Below are 19357 nucleotides of genomic sequence, written 5' to 3'. Positions count from 1 at the left end.
GCCTTGGAAAAATCCTGGATCAAATGTCAGAAATGAGAGAGTTGGTGAGGATGGATTTTGGGGAGAGAGACAATTAATCTGTTTTAGATAATGCCATATTTGGGGTAAACCTTGATCATCCAAGTGGACATTTTGAAGGCAGACCTAAATGTAGAACTGGAAGGCCAGTGAGAGGTCAAGTGGTCAAATTCATACATATCGATGTGAATTTGGAAAATAACACTACAGAAGGAATAGTTAAGGGCTTGAGAATGATCTATCTAAAGGAACGTGTGAGTGAGTGTGGGGGGGAGGAGAACAAGCATTTATTAAGCCCCTACTATGTGACTCTAGGTAAGTCATTTAACCTCTGTCTGCCTTAGCTTCCTCATCTCTAAAATAAGAATAATAATAGTAGCTGCCTCCCAGGGTTGTTGTGAGGATCAAATGGGATAATAATTGTAAAGCGCTTAGCAGGGTGCCTGGCTCATAGTAGGGGCTTTATAAATACTTGTTCTCTTCCCCTTAGCCCCTTGAATTTCAGGAGAAGAAAGACAGACAACACAATGTCATGGGAAAAAATCCCAAGATCTGGACTCAGAAAATCTGTGTTCAAGTCTCACTTCTGCCAACCAAAAGTGTTTCTTTGTAAAAATACACATCGGGGGCAGCGAGGTGGTACAGTGCATAGAGCTCTGGCCTTGGAATCAGGAGGGCCTGAGTTCAAATCCAACCTCAGACATTTGACACTTATTAGCTGTGTGACCCTGAGCAAGTCACTTAAGCCCAATTGCCTCACCAACAAAAAAAAGACAAAAAAAGAAAAAAAGAAAAATATACATCAGACATTAGAAAAAAAAGTAAAGAAGCCTGCAACTGGAAAGAGATTAAAAACAATGCCCTGAAAACAACAGGCATTTAATAAATGACCATTAAACTGCATTAAACAGGAAAAAATTATAAGAGTGGGCAGGCAAGGATGGGAAGCAGAGTCCAGATGAAAGTGCTAATTAATTGGAGAGAAGAGACAGTTATTCTGAGACTGCAGTGAAATATGAGGGAGGTAGGGGGAGGAGACAGAGACAGAGAGATAGAGAGAAAGAGAGTGGGAGAGAAGTAGACGCCTGTGGTAACTTTCTCAAAACTATATCTTTAACTGCAAAAGGCAAAATACAGAGATTCCAAAGGAAACCAATTATATTAAAATACGATTATCAAGATTTTAAAAAACAAAAAACAAGTACACAGGCCCCAGGTTAAGAACTCCTGCACTGTACTATTGAAAAGCTTGTTCAAGGTTTGGGGGCTTTCAGAAGGACAGCTCCTTGGCCAGCACTTCAAAGGGGCTGTCCCATGACTAAGGAGGGGGGCTGCTGCTCAAAATGAATCCTGTCTGCCTGGCCGTCACTCACTCGCTCACCTGGACGAGTGCCTCTTGGGACTTCTCCCCCTGGCACCAGTGGCACTTCACCATTCTCCAACTGGGAGATCACATCGGATTGGAAAACCAGCAGACCTGGTCCCGGGGAAAGGAGAGAGACAGATATCACTAGGCAGTTTTCAGCGAATAACAGCCAGAACTTCTCCCACTTGTACAGTACTTCAAGGTTTGCCGAAGCCATCTGCTTTGCTGCTGCCCTAAGGAGCACAGAACCTTGCCATATGACTTGCAGCTGAAGCCTCCCATGTTCATCACCAGTCCCTTGAAAGGTCCTGTCTTGCTTTTCTGTTTGTAACCCCAAGTTTTGCACAGTGCTTTGCATGTAGTAACTGCTTCATAAAGACTTCAATGACTCATTCAGTACCTCACTCGACCCTCACAACCCTGTGAGCTAAGTACTATTAGGATCCTATTTTACAGATGGGGATACTGAGGCTTACAGAGATGAAGGGCCTTCCCAAGACCATATAGCTCGTAAACATGTGAGATGGAGTTAGAACCCAAGTCTTCTCTCAGAACAATAAGTACTTTATCTGCTATGCCACCCTAAGAAGCCACAGGACAGGTATAAAAGTTCTTTGAAAATCAGTTCATTTGCCCCACTCCCTGTATGAAAGGCTCCTTTTCTCCTTCTTCTTCACCAGCCTTTGATTTCATTGGTGCAGAGAGTTCCTAGTGAGGAACCTTTTTCACCAGTGCAGACTAACCTCTTCCCTACAACTCAGAGGCTTAGACCGAGGCCCAAGTCACTGAAGGATAAGTGACTTGCTCAGGGTCTCGCAGCCCAGGGGCAGCAAAGGGGCACTTGAAAAGCCAGGCCTTGTTGTCTCTGTCACATGGCCTCAAGGGTCCCTTCTTAATCTTGGAGTGTACCACCGAGGCCGTGGAGGGCACAGAAGGCATCGCCATCAAGGTGGTACAGAGAAGCTGGAGACTCACAGTTTAGAAAACAAAGACCTGTCACCTGGGAATGACTGGGGAGCTTAAACATTATTTCTCTTGATGCTAAAGCAAGGGTTTTTCACCCTGTTGAGGTGTCCTGGGCCCCTCTGTCTGGTGAAGCCTATGGATCCCCTGTCTAGAATCATGTTTTGAAATGCACTGAACAAAATACATAAGGAAACCAATTATATAGAAATACAATTATCTATCTCTCTAGCTATGTATACATGGGTTTTACAAATAAAGATAACTTCATGGTTAAGAATCGCAGCTTTAGACGATTTAGAAACCTCTCTCCTTCACTACTGGTGTTCTTAAATATTCCTGGAAACCGAGCCAGGCCCCATTGGAGGCAGGAGCAGTACTAATTTTTCCTTAAAAGGCTCTGAAGCCTTCCTTAAGACTGCTGGCCCAGGGCACTAAAGGTTCAAGCTGTGGCATCACTGCCTGGGTACAGCGCAGCCACAAGGAGCTCCACGGACCCTGGCGTCTGGCTGGCTGGTGGGTCACCATGGGTGAGTCAGACAATGGAGATTCTCTCTGCTGAATCAACCTGAAGCATCCTCAATGCCGCGCCTAGCTGAATACTGTGAATACCCTCGTCCTGCTATAGCTCGGTACGTGTCCTTTTGTTAACGGCAGAATGACCCAAACTACCTACCTGTCTACCACCTACCTGCCTAGCCCGAGTCAGGCCCAGCCCAGAACACCAGGCGATCACTTCAGAAACCCCGCAGCCTTTTATGAGTAACAACGCACACTGCCGCCACGGACAGCTGGAGATTCCCAGAGAAAAGCTGTCCTTACCCAAGGACACGAGGTTCTGATAGTTCTCCAGCATCACATCTCGGTACAGGTCTCTCTGAGCCGAGTCCAGACGCTTCCACTCCTCCCTTGTGAAGTCCACGGCCACATCTTGGAAAGTCACTGATTCCTGAAACAGCAAACACATTCCTGCTCACCACAGGAAACTCCTCCCACGGGCCACGGGGGACGAATGAAGCAGGCAGGACATAGAGGGATCTCATGGCACTGAGGGTATGAAGAGCCCATGTCCGTATTTACTGGCACTTACTTAGCATCACCTTGTGGCTGAAACCTCAGCACACAGGGTGCTTTAGTTATAAACCATCACCCAAAGCAAGCCCCAAGGGAATCACAAACTTCACTGTTAAACCACAGAGTTAGCAGAATCAATATATGGATCTCATACATACATAACCCTGACATCAATTATCTCACCAGAGATGTGATTTTCTAAACAGCTACAGGACAACAAACGCTCCCTGTGACTGCACCAAAGAGTCACTCAGCAGACAAGGAACAAACGGCGCACTAAGGAAGGGCGGCTCTCCCCAGTTCCTGTCACTAATGTGACCCTGATTTCTGGGCCACACCACTGCTTCCCTTCTTCAGGAATGCCCTCCCACTCTGCCTGCTGACTTCCCAGCTAAAACGCCAGCTTTTACAGGAAGCCTTTCCCAACCCCTTTTAATTCTAGTGCCTTCCCTCTGCTAATTATTTTTTATGTATAGCTATGTGTGTATATATGTGTATATATATATAAAACACACACATACACATATATGTACATATATGTATATGCACATACATGTACGCATATCTGTTTGCTTATTGTCTCCTTCATTAGTTTGTGAGCTCCGTAAAGGCAGGAATGGTCTTTTGCCTCTTTCAGTATCTCCTGCACTTAACACAATGCTTGCAGTAAAGTCAAAGAAAAGAACAATCTTACTCCATTAAAGGAGATTAAGAAAAATACTTCTTTTTTCAATAGACATGGAAGGCTGAGGGGGCAGAACTCTGGATAACATCCAAGGCAGAGAGGTATCAAACTTGTGGCCTCCTAAGCTGCTCCAATTGGGAAATGTTTAACAAAAGTGCAACATGGATGACGTTAATTTATGGTTTTCTAAGTCAAGACTCAGCATACAGTCATTTCTATTTGAGATTGACACCACTGGTCTAAGGTCATTATTTCAGCTGGACTTACTTAACCATTTCACTGGGTTACAAGGGAGTGTTTCACGCCTTGGGGCTGGATGAGAAGGTATTTATAAATGATTCATGCACATCAAAAGGCATCAGTAAGAGGGTATTTTTTTTTTAAATTGCATAAGCAGAGCCCCACAGGTAGGACAGTGTGGGGCACCTCTGAAGATAATGAGTCTAGTCTGGCTGAAGCATGTCAATGTGGAAGTAAGTGAAGTAAGTGCAGAAAGTTAAGATACTGCCAGAATGTGAAAGGAATGCCCCACTTAGTTTGAGCTTCACATAATGGGAAAGGGAGTCACTGGAGCAGAGGAGTGATGCGATCCGGTCAGTGCATCAAGAGGAAGGACAGACTGGAAGGAGGAATGGTGGGGAGGAGGAAGAGCCACAAGGACAGCTCAGCAATGGTGGATGAAGGCTGGCACCAGTGTGACCGCAGTGAGAATCTGCCCCATAGCCTGTAGAAGCCCCAGTGCCCTAAGGGAACACTTGCCTTTATCCTCAAACTTTCTCATCACTTCCTTCTACCTCTCTGCTGGGACAAAAAGATGTCCCTTAAATGCCCGGCCTCACATCCCCTACCTCTGAGGCCTCACTTCTCTTCCTTGCCCTATACCAGTAGAAGGGAAGGGGTTCTCCTGCCCCTTGCTCTCCATGACCATTTCCAGACCAGTGATCCACCGCTCTCTCCATTTCTTTCCATTTGAAAAGCATGCCAATCACTGAGCATGTGCTGTCTTCAGCCCAAGTACTGCCCTCTATCCTTTGCTATCATCTACCATTTCTACCTCCCCACATGAATTCAGCTTCTGATTCCTATTTCCACTGCCATCCTCACTGATGTGAACATCTCCACTGCAGGTACATGACTTGAAAATTCACTGGCATCTCTGACCATCACCTTCACCCCACAGCCAGTCGTCCATTGCCCGGCCATGGCCTGGGCCATGCCATCACATGACACCGCTTTGCCCTGCAATGTCTCAAACTTGAGAGCTGGGGCTCCCTCCTTGAAGTCCACTCTCTTGCTCTCCATCATTATCTGAAGATGCTCTCTGAAGCCTGACCCAGTACCTCTGATGACTCAACCCAAGCCGAAGCCCCAAAGGGATTCCAGAACTTTAAACAAAAACATGCCCTGCACGATTAAGAGCATGAAACATTTGAATTTGGTTGAGGGCAAAGTCCATTGTACTGAAAAAAGAATAAACACTGTATCCCCTTTTTAAACACTATGATTAACTAAGAAAGACTAGTAGAGGAAAGGTTAATTGAAAATATATATATAATGCTAGTGGTAGGGGGTCCATAGACGCAAAATATAGCATATAATGTCAGATTTTTTTCAATATATTTATCAATTCTGCTGAATTTTTTTCTCTCTTTATTTAAAAAAAATTATTTGTTATAGGAGCTGACTGTCTGGAAGGGACAAGAGAGTAGGATACAGGTCTGGAAATCCAGACAATGTACAAAGAAAACAGATCAATAAAATGTATTTTAAAATATTGCTGAATTTAAATGGAATCACTGCCACCATTTTAAAAACAGGATTTTATGGAACAGATTTAATGGCAGATCCCAATAATATGTTGCCAGGAAAACTCAATATTGAATACAGAATGGAAACATAATTAATGCAGAGATTTAAGCTGAAAGCTTGGTACACAGCCAATTAAAGCCGAGTGGTAATGGCAAGGGTGGCCGTGGCATCGGCCAAAGGTAAAATTCAAAGAGATCTGGAACAAACACTTTTAGTTAATCCACCTAATGTGTGGGGCCTCCAAGGACTCACACCTACAGAAGTAATTCTCACCAAAGCAAAAAGTTAAACAGGCAGCACAGTGTAAGGGGCCCTGCCGTGGAGAGATCACGGCAGGTGGAGGCAGCAGGCCTGGGTTTGAATGTGCTACTTAGGACCTGTGTGAGCCCATAGATCTCCAGACAGCGATCAGAGTGGTTAAGTGACCAGCTTCAGTTTCATCTGAAAATAAGCCCTGGGCTAAATGATTTTTTTTCTCACTCTTTCAATTTTACTTTAATTCCCATGAACAAATTCAAGAATTCAAAAGTAGTAGCAAGAAAGAAAACCGAAAGGAAAACCTAAACCACCCATCTAATTGTGGCTTAGACATAAAGGGTCATGAGTCTTGACAATCCCCACTCTAGCCAGGCCAGTCTCCACCCAAGTCCTCCTGGGGACACGTCAATCAGACGGTCAACAAGCATTTACTGAAGGCCCACTGCATGCCTGGCACTGTGTGAACCACTGGGGTTACAATGAAAGGCAAGAACCAGCTCCTGACTGCAAGGACCTCAGAAGGGAGAGAAGCTCTAAATAACTAGCTATGTACAAGACACATGCAGAGCTGCTGTCCGCTCATTTCAGTCATGTCCAACCCTTCATGGCCCCACTTGGGGTTTTCTTGGCAATTGGCCATTTCCTTCTGTAGCTCATTTCATAGATGAGAAACCGAGGCAAACAGGGTGAAGTGACCGGCTGAAAGTCACACAGCTAGGAAGTGTCTGAGGCCAGATTTCAACTCAGGAAGATGAGTCTTCCTGACTTCAGACCCAATGTTCCAGCCATGAAAAGGGAGAGAGGGAGACCAGAAGACGGAAAGAAGGACAAGTAATAGGAGGATGACTGCAGCAGCATGGCATGGCCCTATATGCATGCCCTCAGGAGTGCTTTAAAAAAAAACCACAGAATCAACTGAGGAGGGCAAGGACTACCCTGGACTCTAACAAGTGGGGCATTCTTTTGATACTCCCCCCGTCTGGGGTGGCGGGACAATAACGGATACGGAGAGAGGGCAGAACTATGCCACTTTCATTCTCTTTGGGGGGGGTGACTTAGAGTTTTCTTGGAATTAGAAAGAGTAGAACAACAATAGCTACTATAGTGCTGGAACCCAAAGCATTACGACACAAATCTGTTTTGCTTGACTATACTTTTGCTGTAAGAAAGAGCTTTTATTTGGGGGGAGAAGGGGAAGGGAAAGGAATAAGCATTTATATAGTGCCTAAGCATATTAACAGACATTATCTCATTTGATCCAACCCTGTGAGGTAGGTGATAAAATTATCCCCATTTTACAGTTGAGGAAACTGAGGCAAACATAAGTTAAATAATTTGCCCAGGACCACACAGCTAGTATCTGAGGCTGAATTTGAACTCAGCTCTTCCTGACTGCAGGTCCAGGCCTCTATCCAGTGTGCCACAAGAACACGGCCTACCAGAATCATCTCACTTCCTTTTTCAACAATTACAGGGCTGGTGATCAGGAGAGCAGGGTAGGTGTTCACCCACAGTGACATCTGCCATTCTACTAAGATACAAGCTCAGCATTTGATAACATCATCCATGCTATTCATTTGCAATCTCAGAGCACACAGTAACAGCGATATTGTAACAATAACCAGCTGTGGAAGACTTGGCTACTCTGATCAATACAATGATCGATGACAATTCCAAAGGGCTCATGATGAAAAATGCTGTCCATCTCCAGAGACAGACCTGATGGACTCTGAGAGAAGATGGAAGCAAATTTTTTTCACTTTTTTTCATTCTCCACATTTTTCTTACCTATTTTTTCCCTGACAACATGGCTAATCTTGACACATGTTTTGCATGACTTCACATGATAATGAGTTTCTTATTGCTTGCCTTTTCACTGGGTGGGATTGGCATTGGAAGGAGGGAGATGATTTTGGAACTCAAAATTTTAAAATGAACATAAAAAACAATAACAATAACAAAGAAATTGGGGCACGGCAAAAAACAAAAGCGTAATTTACTCTCTGACCTTTCTAGAGAGCCTGGGATTCCCTCAGCCTTCCTAGCCAGCATAGTACGCATGTGTATCTGCAGAGTTGGTTTGGGACTTCCAAAAGATATACACTTTTTGCTGAATATGAGTGGCTATCAGTACCACTTGGGGGGTCACAGTTATTTGTATCTGTTTTCTTTTATCTTTTTGTTTCTTTATTTTGTTCTTGTTTATCTATTTTTGTATTTGTAAGTGATATATAAGCAACGCATTAATAAACTATTATAAGAAAATAAAAGGAATAGCTGGAGCAACGTGGGCCATAATACATTTACATAGGACACTTAGAGAGATTTGGAACCGATTAAGTGTCTAGACCCAAAGAGAGGTCACTAACTAAGGGTTAGATGTCAGCTCAGAAAGAGGCCTCCACGACGGCACCTCAGAGATCTATGCCTAGGGCCCCGTGCTGTACAAAAACAGCCCCGGTGCCTGTGGGGCATTGGAAATGTTCCACAATTCACCCGCTTAAGTCTTGGTTTCTTCATGCGTTCGATAAAGGGACTGCACTACATAAGGCTTGAGACCATACCAGCTCTACTGTTCCCAAGACTGCCTGACCTCTAAATCCTCCATGAGAAGAGAACAGTCAGTCTTCTGGGGGTCAGGATCCCTGACTGGGCCACGGCTGACCAGAAAAGATCCAGGACAAAGGAAAGCAAAGTGTTCTCACTCTGAGAAAGAAGACGGCATCTTAGGAGAGAAGAAACCCTAACTCACCTGGGACCTGGCTGGCAGCAGAGAGGACGCCATTCCTTCCTCCTTTCTCTGTGCTCCTTTCTTGAAGGGCAGAGTCTTGAGAAAGCAGAGCTGTGGAATAAGAAAGAGGCCATAAAGGACAATTCTGCCTCAAAGCCCCCACACTGCTCAAGGCAGAATTCCCCGATGCCAGCAGAGCAGGAGCCCCCGGCTGCTGTGGAAGCAGTGGTGAAAGGGAGCCTTGTGAGCAGCCCCAAATCTGAGAAAGTGGTACCTAGTGCCGAAAAGACCGACTCCCGGCAGGCGCCGCGGGACACAGCTGTGGTCTGGGAACAAGGAAACACAGCCCGGCTCTCGTCACAGCCCTGCCTCCTATGCTGTGCAGCACTCCATACACAGCTCCCCCTTTCTGTGACTCAGTTCCATCTTCACTTAACAAAGAAAAAAGTGTTCATTCCTTCCCCAAATTCCCAGCATTCATAAGGAATCCATCTCCTGCTTTCTCTGGAGAAAGCCATGTCCCAGTCTAATCCACCACCTTTCCTATCACAGAGATCGTGTGGACTCACTGGTTCGTTCAACAAATGTCTATGAAATGCCGACTACGCCCCAGTTACCGAGCTAAGCTCTGGGCACACAGAGGTAAGGAGACGCTCCCTGCTCTTCTCACACTCTTCAGTGACGCTTCCACAGACAATTCAACACAAAACAAAGTAATTCCCAGGTGGAGTGCCCTGGCAACCTCGCGGCTCCAGTGGAGCCGGGGGCCCTGGCTTCTACTCTCCCTTGGCTTCCAAGCTGCCCCGGCTCCCTTTGCTTCCTGGAGCCTCAGTTTCTCCATCTGCTCTGCTAGTCCCACATACTTGTGAGGACAAAATGAAATCATGGAACTGAAAGCATTTTGGCAAGTGAAACCCCAAAAGGCACACATTTCAGATGGATGGCGAAGGCAGGCTGGAGGCCGTCTCTAGGAGACACAGGCCACAGCAATTTTCAACCCAAGATCTGGACTTTGGCTCAGTCAATCAACTAATACTACTTTGGTGCCAAATCCATGGGTGACATGAAGCCAATGATGAGTATGTACCAGGAGGTGCAAGAGGAAGGGCCTCTGTCTGCTCCGGAATCCTCTCTTCTCCTTTCCCACGGTCACCAGGTAGACTCCTCCTGCCTCCCACACTGTCACCCATACCGATAGTTTTCCCTTCTTTCCTTAAGCACTGAGGCCACGGCTTCCACATTTATACAGCCACCCCCTCCTCATTATTTCTTTGATGCTCTACCTTTACCCAAGTCCTGTCCTCAAGACTGGAGGATCAGAAGTCGCTCTAGCACCAACAGCCCCAGGATCTGCTCCTTTCCAGAAATTTCTGCCCTGAAATTCCAAGGAAAGGTCTCAGGATAGGAAGGTCATCATCTTGGATTGGCCCCTGCATCCCAGGCTTTAACAACTTCTCAATCCTGGAATCTGGGGGATCAAAGACACAGCCACTTTAGTTGGAACCTTCGCTCTGACTTTCACCTAGTGCCTAGGCAGGAGGCCAGCAGCTTCCTGGCAGCTCGGTGGCACAGCGCATAGAGCACCAAGCCTGGAGTCAGGAAGACCTGAGTTCAAATCTGGCCTCACTAGCTGGGTGAAACTAGGCAAGTCACTTCACCCTGTTTGCCTCAGTGTTCTCATCTATGAAATGAGGTGGAAAAGGAAATGACAAATCACTCTAGTATCTTTGCCAAGAAAACCCCAAATGGGGTCACGAAGAGTCGGACACGAGTCAACAGCAGCAGCAGCTTCCAACACATTCTGATCCAGGGCCCTGCTTACACAGCCAGGGTCCTGCCCACTCTAACAGCCCCTGATGAGTATCCTCAATTCACCAAGCACATAATGCAAACTTGCTGTGGGTTCAGCCTCGCAGTAGATACAAGAAGGATCAGAAAGAGCTCCAAAGCCATGTGTGTGTATATATGCACACACATACATACTTAATAATACATAATAAATAATACATATTTATATATTATATATTTACATAGATAATAAATAATAATAACTAGCATTATATAGCACTTTAAGACTTTCAAAGTGCTTTATAAACTTTTATAACCCCCTGGGAAGTAGATGCTATTATTATCCCCATTTTACATATGGAGAAACTGAGATAATCAGTGTCGGAGGCCACATTTGAACTCAGATCTGGTGCTCTCTGCAGTGCTCCACCTAGCTGTCTGAATGAGAAACACAGAGGTACTTCAATACTACAAGGAGATGTGACTCCTTTCAGTGGGAACAGTCCTTTCACAGATCCAGGTTACACGTCCCACTGGGGAGCCTCTGCATGAGTTGCAGTGGGCGAGAAGAAGCCACCTGGTGATGAGGCTTCTGAGACTGAGCTCTCCAAAATAACAGAGACCAGATGGAGGATCCCAGATGAGAAGCCGCTCCACCAATGCAGCTCGTATGTAGTCTCAGAGATCTGGCCGGGTGCGTGGCCAGGGTCACAGAGCCCACAGGCGTCAGACGCCAGGTGCAAAGCCAGGCCTTTTGGCTCCACGGCCAGCTCTGGAGCCACTGGGTCATGCTGCATGTCTACACAACCCATTTCTCCTAAAGCCCCACTACGGGGAAGGGGAGGGGAAGAGATTACACAGCCAATGGCCTGCAAAGCAGGACTGGAACTTCCCTGTTCTGAGGCCATCACGCTGCTTTTTCATCCTCTTTTTAAAATGAGGAAAATGAGGCCCAGAAATGTTAAGTGATTTGTCCAAGGTCACACAGATGCTATAAACAGGATCTTTCCTGACCTAGGTTCAGTACCCAGAATAATTCTGTGGACAGAGGTTTGGTTTTGGAGTCACAAAGTCCTGAGTTCAAATCAAACCTTGGACGTGTACTAGCTGTGTGACCCTGGGTGAGTCTACCTTTGCCTCTGTTTCCTCAACTGTAAAATGGGGATAATAATACCACCCACCTCACAGGGTTGTTTTAAGGCTCAAATAAGACAATATGTGTAAAGGGCTTTACAAACCTTTAAGCTACATAAATGCCAGGTGTTAGAGGCTATGGGATTGCATGAGTATGGCTACACTTTCTGCCTCTGTAAATCTGCTCTAAATCAGTGCTTGGCTTCAGAAAGAACAGTTCTCAAAAGAGGCAAACACCAACAACCAGAGAGGTCAGGGGAGGCTTCCTGTACGACGGAGTAACTGAGCTGTGACTTAAAGAAGGCTAGGGATCATAAGAGCATAAGATGAGGGAGGCATGCAAGGGCACAGCCTGTGCAAATGCATGGAGGCTGGAGCTGGAAATCACCCTTAGGTGAATCGTAAACAGTCCTAAAAAGGGAATAATGTGAAAGACTGTGGGGAAGGTCAGCTAGAGTGACAGCAGCTCTGGGGGAGGAGAGGGCTGAGATGGCAGAGGAAAAGAGAGGAGGGGAAGAAGGGACACAGGGAGGAAGGAGCGAGGGAGAGGGGGGGGAGTGAGGGAAGGGAAGGGAGGGAAGGGGGAGAGAGGGAAAGAGGGAGCAGGTAGGAAGGAGCGAGAGGGAGGAAGAAAGGGTGGAGGGAGGGAAGGAAGAGAGGGAGGGAAGGAAGGACACAGGGAGGAAGGAGCAAGAAGGAGGAAGGGAGGAGGAAAGGGGGAAGGGAGGGAAGGGAAGAGAGGGAAGGAGGAGAGGGGGAAAGAGGGAAGAGAGAAGAAGGAAGAAAAGAAAGAAGAGAGGGAGGGAAGGAGGGACACAGGGAGGAAGGGGGGGGGGAGGGAAGGGAGAGAGGGAAGGAAGGAAAGAAGGGAGGAAGCAAGGGAGGAAAGAAGGGAGGAAGGAAGTAAAGAAGGAAAAAAGGGATGGGAGAAGGAAGGAAGGAAGGAAAAAAGGAAGGAAGGTACAGGAAGAGGAAGGAAGGAAGGGGGAGGGGGAGAAGGGAAGGAAGGAAGGAAAGGAAAGAGAAGGAAGGAAGGAAGGAAAAGAGGGAGGAAGGGAGGGAGGGAGGAAGGGAGGGAGGGAGGAAGGAGGAAGAAAAGGAGGAAGGAAGGAAGGAAAGAAGGAAGGAAGGAAGGAAGGGAAAGGAAGGAGAGAAGGGAGGGAGCAAGGGAAGAGAGAAGAAAGGAAGAAAGGGAGGAAGGAAAGAGGGAGGGAAGAAGGAAGGGAGGGAGGGAGGAAGGAGGGAAGGAAGAAAAGAACAGGAGGAGGAAGGAAGGAAGGGACAGGAAGAGGAAAGAAGGAAAGACAAAAAGGATGGGAGGAGGAAAAAAGGAAGGAAGGAAAGGAAAGAGAAGGAAGGGAGAGAGGGAGGAAGGAAGAAAGTGAGGGAGGGAGGGAAGGAGGAAGAAAAGGAGGGAGGAAGGAAAGGAAAGGAAGGAGAGAAGGGAGGGAGCAAGGGAGGAGAGAAGAAAGGAAGGAAGGGAGGAAGGAAAGGAAAGAAGGGAGGAGGAAAGGAGGGAGGAGGGAAGAAAGAAGGGAGGAAGGGAGGGAGGGAGAAAGGAGGGAAGAAAGGAAAGAAGGAAGGAAGGAAGGAAGGAAAGAAAGGAAGGAAAGAACAGGAGGAGGAAGGAAGAAAGGGACAGGACGAGGAAGGAAGGAAGGAAAAAAGGGATGGGAGGAGGAAAAAAGGAAGGAAGGAAAGGAAAGAGAAGGAAGTAAGGATGGAAGGAAGGGAGAGAGGGAGGAAGGGAGGGAGGAAGGAAGGAAGAAGGAAGGAAAGAAAGGAAGGAAAGAACAGGAGGAGGAAGGAAGAAAGGAACAGGACGAGAAAGGAAGGAAGGAAAAAAGGGATGGGAGGAGGAAAAAAGGAAGGAAGGAAAGGAAAGAGAAGGAAGGAAGGGAGAGAGGGAGGAAGGGAGGGAGGAAGGAAAGGGGAGAGGGGAGAAGGAGGAGGGAGGGCAGGAGGAAGGAAGGAAGGAAGGAAGGAGGAAGGAAGGAAGGAAGGAAGGAAGGAAGGAAGGAAGGAAGGGAGGGAGGGTGAGAGGAAAGAGGGAGGAGGGAGGGAGCATCGCACCCGACCTGGACACCCTCCCCCGCCCGCGCAGAGGCCCCCCTCCGCACCTCTGACACACTCACGCGTGCACCCTCGGCGCGAGTCAGTGGGTGTCGCTGATGCTCTCGCAGAGGCCCCGCACCGTTAGCCGCGCGTGCGCACTGACTCCCTTCCCTCCCCCCTCCCTCCCCCTTCGAAATGCCCCACGAACAATAACCCCCAAACCCCCGACCCCACAAAGAGCGGCACCGAGGGCCCACAGAACCTCCGAACTACCACTCCCAGAATCCCTCGGATTCCCAGGCGAGCTAGGCCAGACGCGCCCTCGGGAGCCGAAGGGGCCGTGCGCACAACCTTGCGGCACACCAAGGAACTCTGGGAAATGGAGGCGCGCGGCTCGAAAGATTCCGGAACGGTCCTCGGCTGGGTAAAACTGCGCAGGCGCATTGCGCAGTCCTCAGGCACCCTGGGCTGAGTACCAGCCCGCAAACCTCCCGGTCTGAGGCGCTCAGAGAGCATGCGCGGGTGGAGCCTTGTATGCTCCTGGTGCCTCCTTCGGTCATAGGGGTCTGACCCCTGAGCCGTGCTCGGGCTGCCAAGCTTTGAGGAAATCCTTGCTGTGCCCTTGTGACCTAGGTTATTGATAATGCACGTAAATGGCCTGGTGAACCTTAAAGAATCGGTCTAAATCAGTGGTCAGCGGTGTTCTTTCCCCGCTCGGTGGGATCCCACCTTTTCTGCTGTCACTCACGGTGCCCTTAAGCGCCTGCTACTCGGCGGACCCTGCGCTGAGCCGAGGCTGCAAGGACACAGAGCGCCTGGCCCCGGCCCCCTTTTCTGGAGGGCTCTCCCCCCCCCTCTTCTGCATCTCTTAGCTTCCAGACTGGCCTCCTGCAAGACTCAGCTAAAATCCACAGAAAGCCTTTAAGGAGCCCTCTTTAAAAAAAACATTAAAATGTATTTTACTTTCGGGTCTCAATTCTCTCTTTCCCATCCCCTCCTCCCCACTTATTGAGAAAGCACAAAAACAAAACTTACAAATATGTATGCAGTACTCTTAATCCTAGTGCCTTCTATTGCTTATTTCCAATTTATTCTGCACTGATCTTGTTTGCACAGCTATGCTCATGATGTCTCCCTGATTAGACTGAGCTCCTTCAGAGCAGGGACTTTTGCCTTTGTATCCTGCTTTGTATAGTGATTGGCACATAGTAGGAGCTTAATAATGTTTGATTCACCGACAAAAAGGAATCCCAGTTAATAAATGCCGGTAGGATAACTGATTAACAATAGAGAGAAAAGTTTAGATCCACAACGATATTGTTGAATGTATTTGCTTATCTGTTGGACTAGCTTACTGCCAATTAAGCCTGTAAAGATTAAAACACGTTTTATTGCCCGAAAAGTGTCATGCACCCTCCCAGCAGTTAATAGGGGATGTGCATTCACATTCAGCTAGGGGCATTATACATTACGTGAAACAAAGGAATGAACAAATAATGCGGTTGCTCATTACAGTGCATGTGGTTGTACAAAGGAAATAAAATATGCTTGTTAAAAAGTATATATCATTGGCTACAGAAGGTAAATAAAGGATGTGTTCTTGTTGTCATAGTAGTATACTTAGTTTCACTAAATCAAAGGGAGCTATCTATCTAGATAAGGAAGGTATTCCAGAGAGTAAAGTTCTCCTTTCATGTTTTTAATTTCGTTTTGTTTTGGTAGCAGTTAGAGGGAAGGATGAATACATTGAAGCAAATCAACTGTTGTAGATGGGCCTACAGTTTGTGTAAGGGTCATACACAGCAAATCACTACAGAACAAAGTAGAGTCAGTTATGTTCCCCGAAAAAGCTGCTTTCAACAATACCATATATGATACCTTCTAGATAGTGAGAGCCCAGTTTAAGCCCCTCATCACCCAAAGAAGGCCAAAACCTGGCCCAGCCAGTGGAAGAGGATGATTTGAGCCGTTCTGGACTGACATACCAATAAGCCTTTGCAATGCTCTCTGAGTAAACCCTCCTGCTGTGTCAGCAATCACAAGATCGGATTAAACTTGCACAGACATCCTGAGTCAGGGGCACTTCCTTGCTTCATGGCTTTGTAGTCTGTGCAGCCTAACCCAAAAGAGAGCTCAGTTCTGACTGACGCTCCGCGTGCATGCATGCATGCCTGCTTGACAAAAATAAACACACATACAGCCTAATTCTGTTTGTCTTTCTTACACCAAACTCTGGAGGCTGACAATAGAGAAATGAATTCTACATAACGAATTTACGTGTGCATCATGTAGTTATACTTTAGGTTATGCATGTATCTCTTGGGTTCTAAATATAGACTGTAAGGTCCCTTGCCTCAACCAATGAGGATAAAGAGATTGAGGTAAACAAGTGGGGAGGGGGGTTTCTTGGAGTGGTCTGTCTATGGGAATATAACTGGCTGCTTGCTGTTGTATCTTGCCTCACTACTCCAGTCTGCCCTGGTTAGATGATGCCCAACTCTCACGTGAGACTTGCTAGAATAAAACTTCTGTTTCTACTGAGAGAAACCTCTGAATTTTTATTTGGGTAGGTGGTCTCTATCCCACTCATTTGCTAACATCAATAAAGCATTACAAAGCAACACAACTATGAGGTCCCATCTCCTGCTCATTAAAGTTGTTTTTTGGGCTTTTTTGTTTGTTTGTATGTTTATTGCAGTGTTGATAAGGCTGTGGGGGAAACCTAAATTCATTATCTACTGGTTTACTGTGGTCTTCATGGTTAGCATTCTGGAAATATTCAAATTACATGATACAAAACTGGTCATACATGTAGAACCAGTAATCCTACTACTAAGAATATATCCTTAGAAAATAATTTAAATTAGTGAGGAGAGGTGAGGAAGAGACATTTAGTAAAAGATCTATCAACTTATAAATTGCTAGAGCTGGAAACAAATTAATTTTATTTTATTAAACCAGCAAACAACACATAAGAAAACATGATATCTCAACTATCTAGTATTTAAAGTGATAAGAATGAATAAAATTTACTCTACATGAATATACCCCAAAAGTTCATCAATAACATGAATTCTATGATGTCTGATGAAAAACAAATTACCTCTGAAAAATTTTTCAGTGATCATTACATTCAAAGGGCTTTTTTCCATTTAAAAATTTTAATTTGTATTCCAAACTTTAATGCCAAAAAGAACATTTTCCTATTTATACACAGCACACAGAAAAGAATTATATAAGATACCATGAGTTTCCATTTCATCCTAATTTCCCTTTTTAAAAAAGTATATACTAGATGGGAATGTAAACCTGTCCCCAAACCCATTTCTTCGGGACTCTCTTATTTGTGGAGATGAATGCTGTGTCCTGTGGGAGTAGTGGGCAGAGCTGGCCAGGCAGAGAGTTCGAGCCTTCCCAAGTCCTGCTTTGGGACTGTCAGGGCACATACCAGTTCATCACGTTTCCAGTGGAGTCACTTCTGGCTTCCAACTTCAAGAGAAAAGATAGAACAGGCCAACTACACTTCAGGTTGCTGAAGAAAAGACTCTGGGAAGACATGAGAGGAACTGGCAGTCTCCATTACATCCTTGTTCCCAGCTTACTGCACCAGAGACTACAGGGAATCTCCCCTTAGGTGACATCTAGGTCTTTCTCTCTAGAGTGGGTGCGCTCTCTCTCTCTCTCCCAGTGAAAGAGAGCCTTCGTTCTGTATTGTTCAGTACATTCTCCTATGCATATCTTCTCTGATTTCTGTTTTGCTACTAATTTGGAGAAATGGGTTTCTTTGCTATGTGTATTTTTTAAATTTTTCTTTATACATATCCTTTCTCTCTCTCTCTCTCTCTCTCTCTCTCTCTCTCTCTCTCTCTCTCTCTCTCTCTCTCTCTCTCTCTCTCTCTCGGCTAGCCAATGGAGTTAACTGACTTGCCCAGGGTCACACAGTTAGTAAGTGTCAAGTGTCTGAGGCCAGATTTGAACTCAGGTCTTCCTGACTCCAGGGCCTTTTCTTTCATACATATATATATATATATATATATATATATATATATATATATATATATATATATATTATATATATATATATGCTATGTGTATTCTTTGTGGAAGTGGGATTTGATGGGAAAGGGGTCAAGCCTTGGATATAAATCTTGAAGTCTCCCTCCTCTCCAGAAATGACAAAACAATCAGATGTAAAAATGAACCCCATCTTGTCTCCTAGACTAACAGTATTTAAGGGAACAGTTCAATATGTGTCTAGCCAAATGCCCACCTCTCCAAGGACAGCAGTGAAGCTTCTGGTTCTAACTTCTTGCTTCCCCTCCTGGAACAAATTAGAGAAGGATGAGGGGAGAAGAGACTAGAAATGTCTATTTTGCTTCTCTTTGAGTCCCATGAAGGCTGCTCTTCATCATATATGGGGCCTTTCCCCCTCTATACCGTATTAATTCCAAAACTGTCCTGCTCATCTGTGCTTCCTTCTGAATTTCTTTCTATTCTCTTCTGTACATTTAAAAAGTTTTAGGATTAAAAAAAAAATCACTTGCTAACTCCTGCTTCCCCAATTAAGAGAGAGAAATCCTTGTAATAAATAAACATAGTCAAGCAAAATAAATCTAACCAGTGGCCACGTCCAAAAACTGTATGTCTCTTTCTGCACTTTGTGTCCATCACTTCTTTGTTAGGAAGTGGGTAACTTGCTTCATCATAGGTCCTCTGGAGAGAGATATGATCGTTGTTTTGATCAGAGTTTTTAAGTCTGTAAAAGTTGTTTTTCATTGCAATTGATATCTTTTGCTTTTTGGAAGATTGTATTCCATGATCTCCTCTCATTTTTAGTAGAAGCTGCTGCCTTTTCTGGGATCGTAGTGGTTTTTTCTTGGTGCTTGAACTGTTTTTCAATGCTTACAGTATGTTTTCTTTGATAGGAATGCTCTGGGTTTTGACTAGAATATTCCTGGGACCTTTCCTTTAATTGATTCTTTCTTTTAGGAAGTGATTGGTGGAGTTTCTCTTCGATTTGTCCTGTAGTTGTAGTGTATCTGGGCATTTTCATTTATGATTTAATGAAATATACTGTTTAGGCCTTTTTTTTAAAAAAAAAAAGTATGTTTTTCAGGGAGTTTAATGATTCTTAAATTATTTCTCCTCAACTTGTCAGATATTTTGCATTTTCTTCTAGTTTTTTAATCTTTTTCTTTTGTCCTAATATTTCTTGCTATCTCACAAAGTCATTGATTTCTGTTTAATCTAGTTTGGATTTCAAGTACTCTGATACTGAGTAAGTTTTAATACTTTTTGTTCTTAGCTATTTATTCTCCTTCCAACTCTTTCCTTTAGAGTTTTTATTCCATTTATTTTATCTCATTTCATTTCATTTAGGTATTCATGTAGTCTTTGTGAAAAATCCATTTTTTTCCCTTTAAGTTAATGCTTTTAGTTGTCATAGAGTTGTTGTGTAGTCAATTAATTGTGTCCA

The 19357-nt window shown here is 45.2% G+C and overlaps 1 protein-coding gene across 1 annotated transcript in view; it reads right to left on the bottom strand.

The window, feature by feature from the left end:
* The window catches only part of LOC110219997 (uncharacterized), a 51828-nt gene that overhangs the window by 6029 nt on the left and 26442 nt on the right, over positions 1-19357 (bottom strand). Inside the window, 4 exon segments of the mRNA XM_021003837.2 lie at positions 1400-1495; positions 3170-3296; positions 8926-9015; positions 14104-14510. Coding sequence (XP_020859496.2) covers positions 1400-1495; positions 3170-3296; positions 8926-9015; positions 14104-14510 — 720 coding nt within the window.

The sequence above is a fragment of the Phascolarctos cinereus genome, unplaced genomic scaffold (assembly GCF_003287225.1).
Source record: "Phascolarctos cinereus isolate Bilbo 61053 unplaced genomic scaffold, phaCin_HiC Scaffold_726;HRSCAF=1367, whole genome shotgun sequence".
Lineage (NCBI taxonomy): Eukaryota > Metazoa > Chordata > Mammalia > Diprotodontia > Phascolarctidae > Phascolarctos > Phascolarctos cinereus.
The sequence above is the reverse complement of the archived record's forward strand: the minus strand, read 5'-3'. Positions and strand labels throughout refer to the sequence as shown.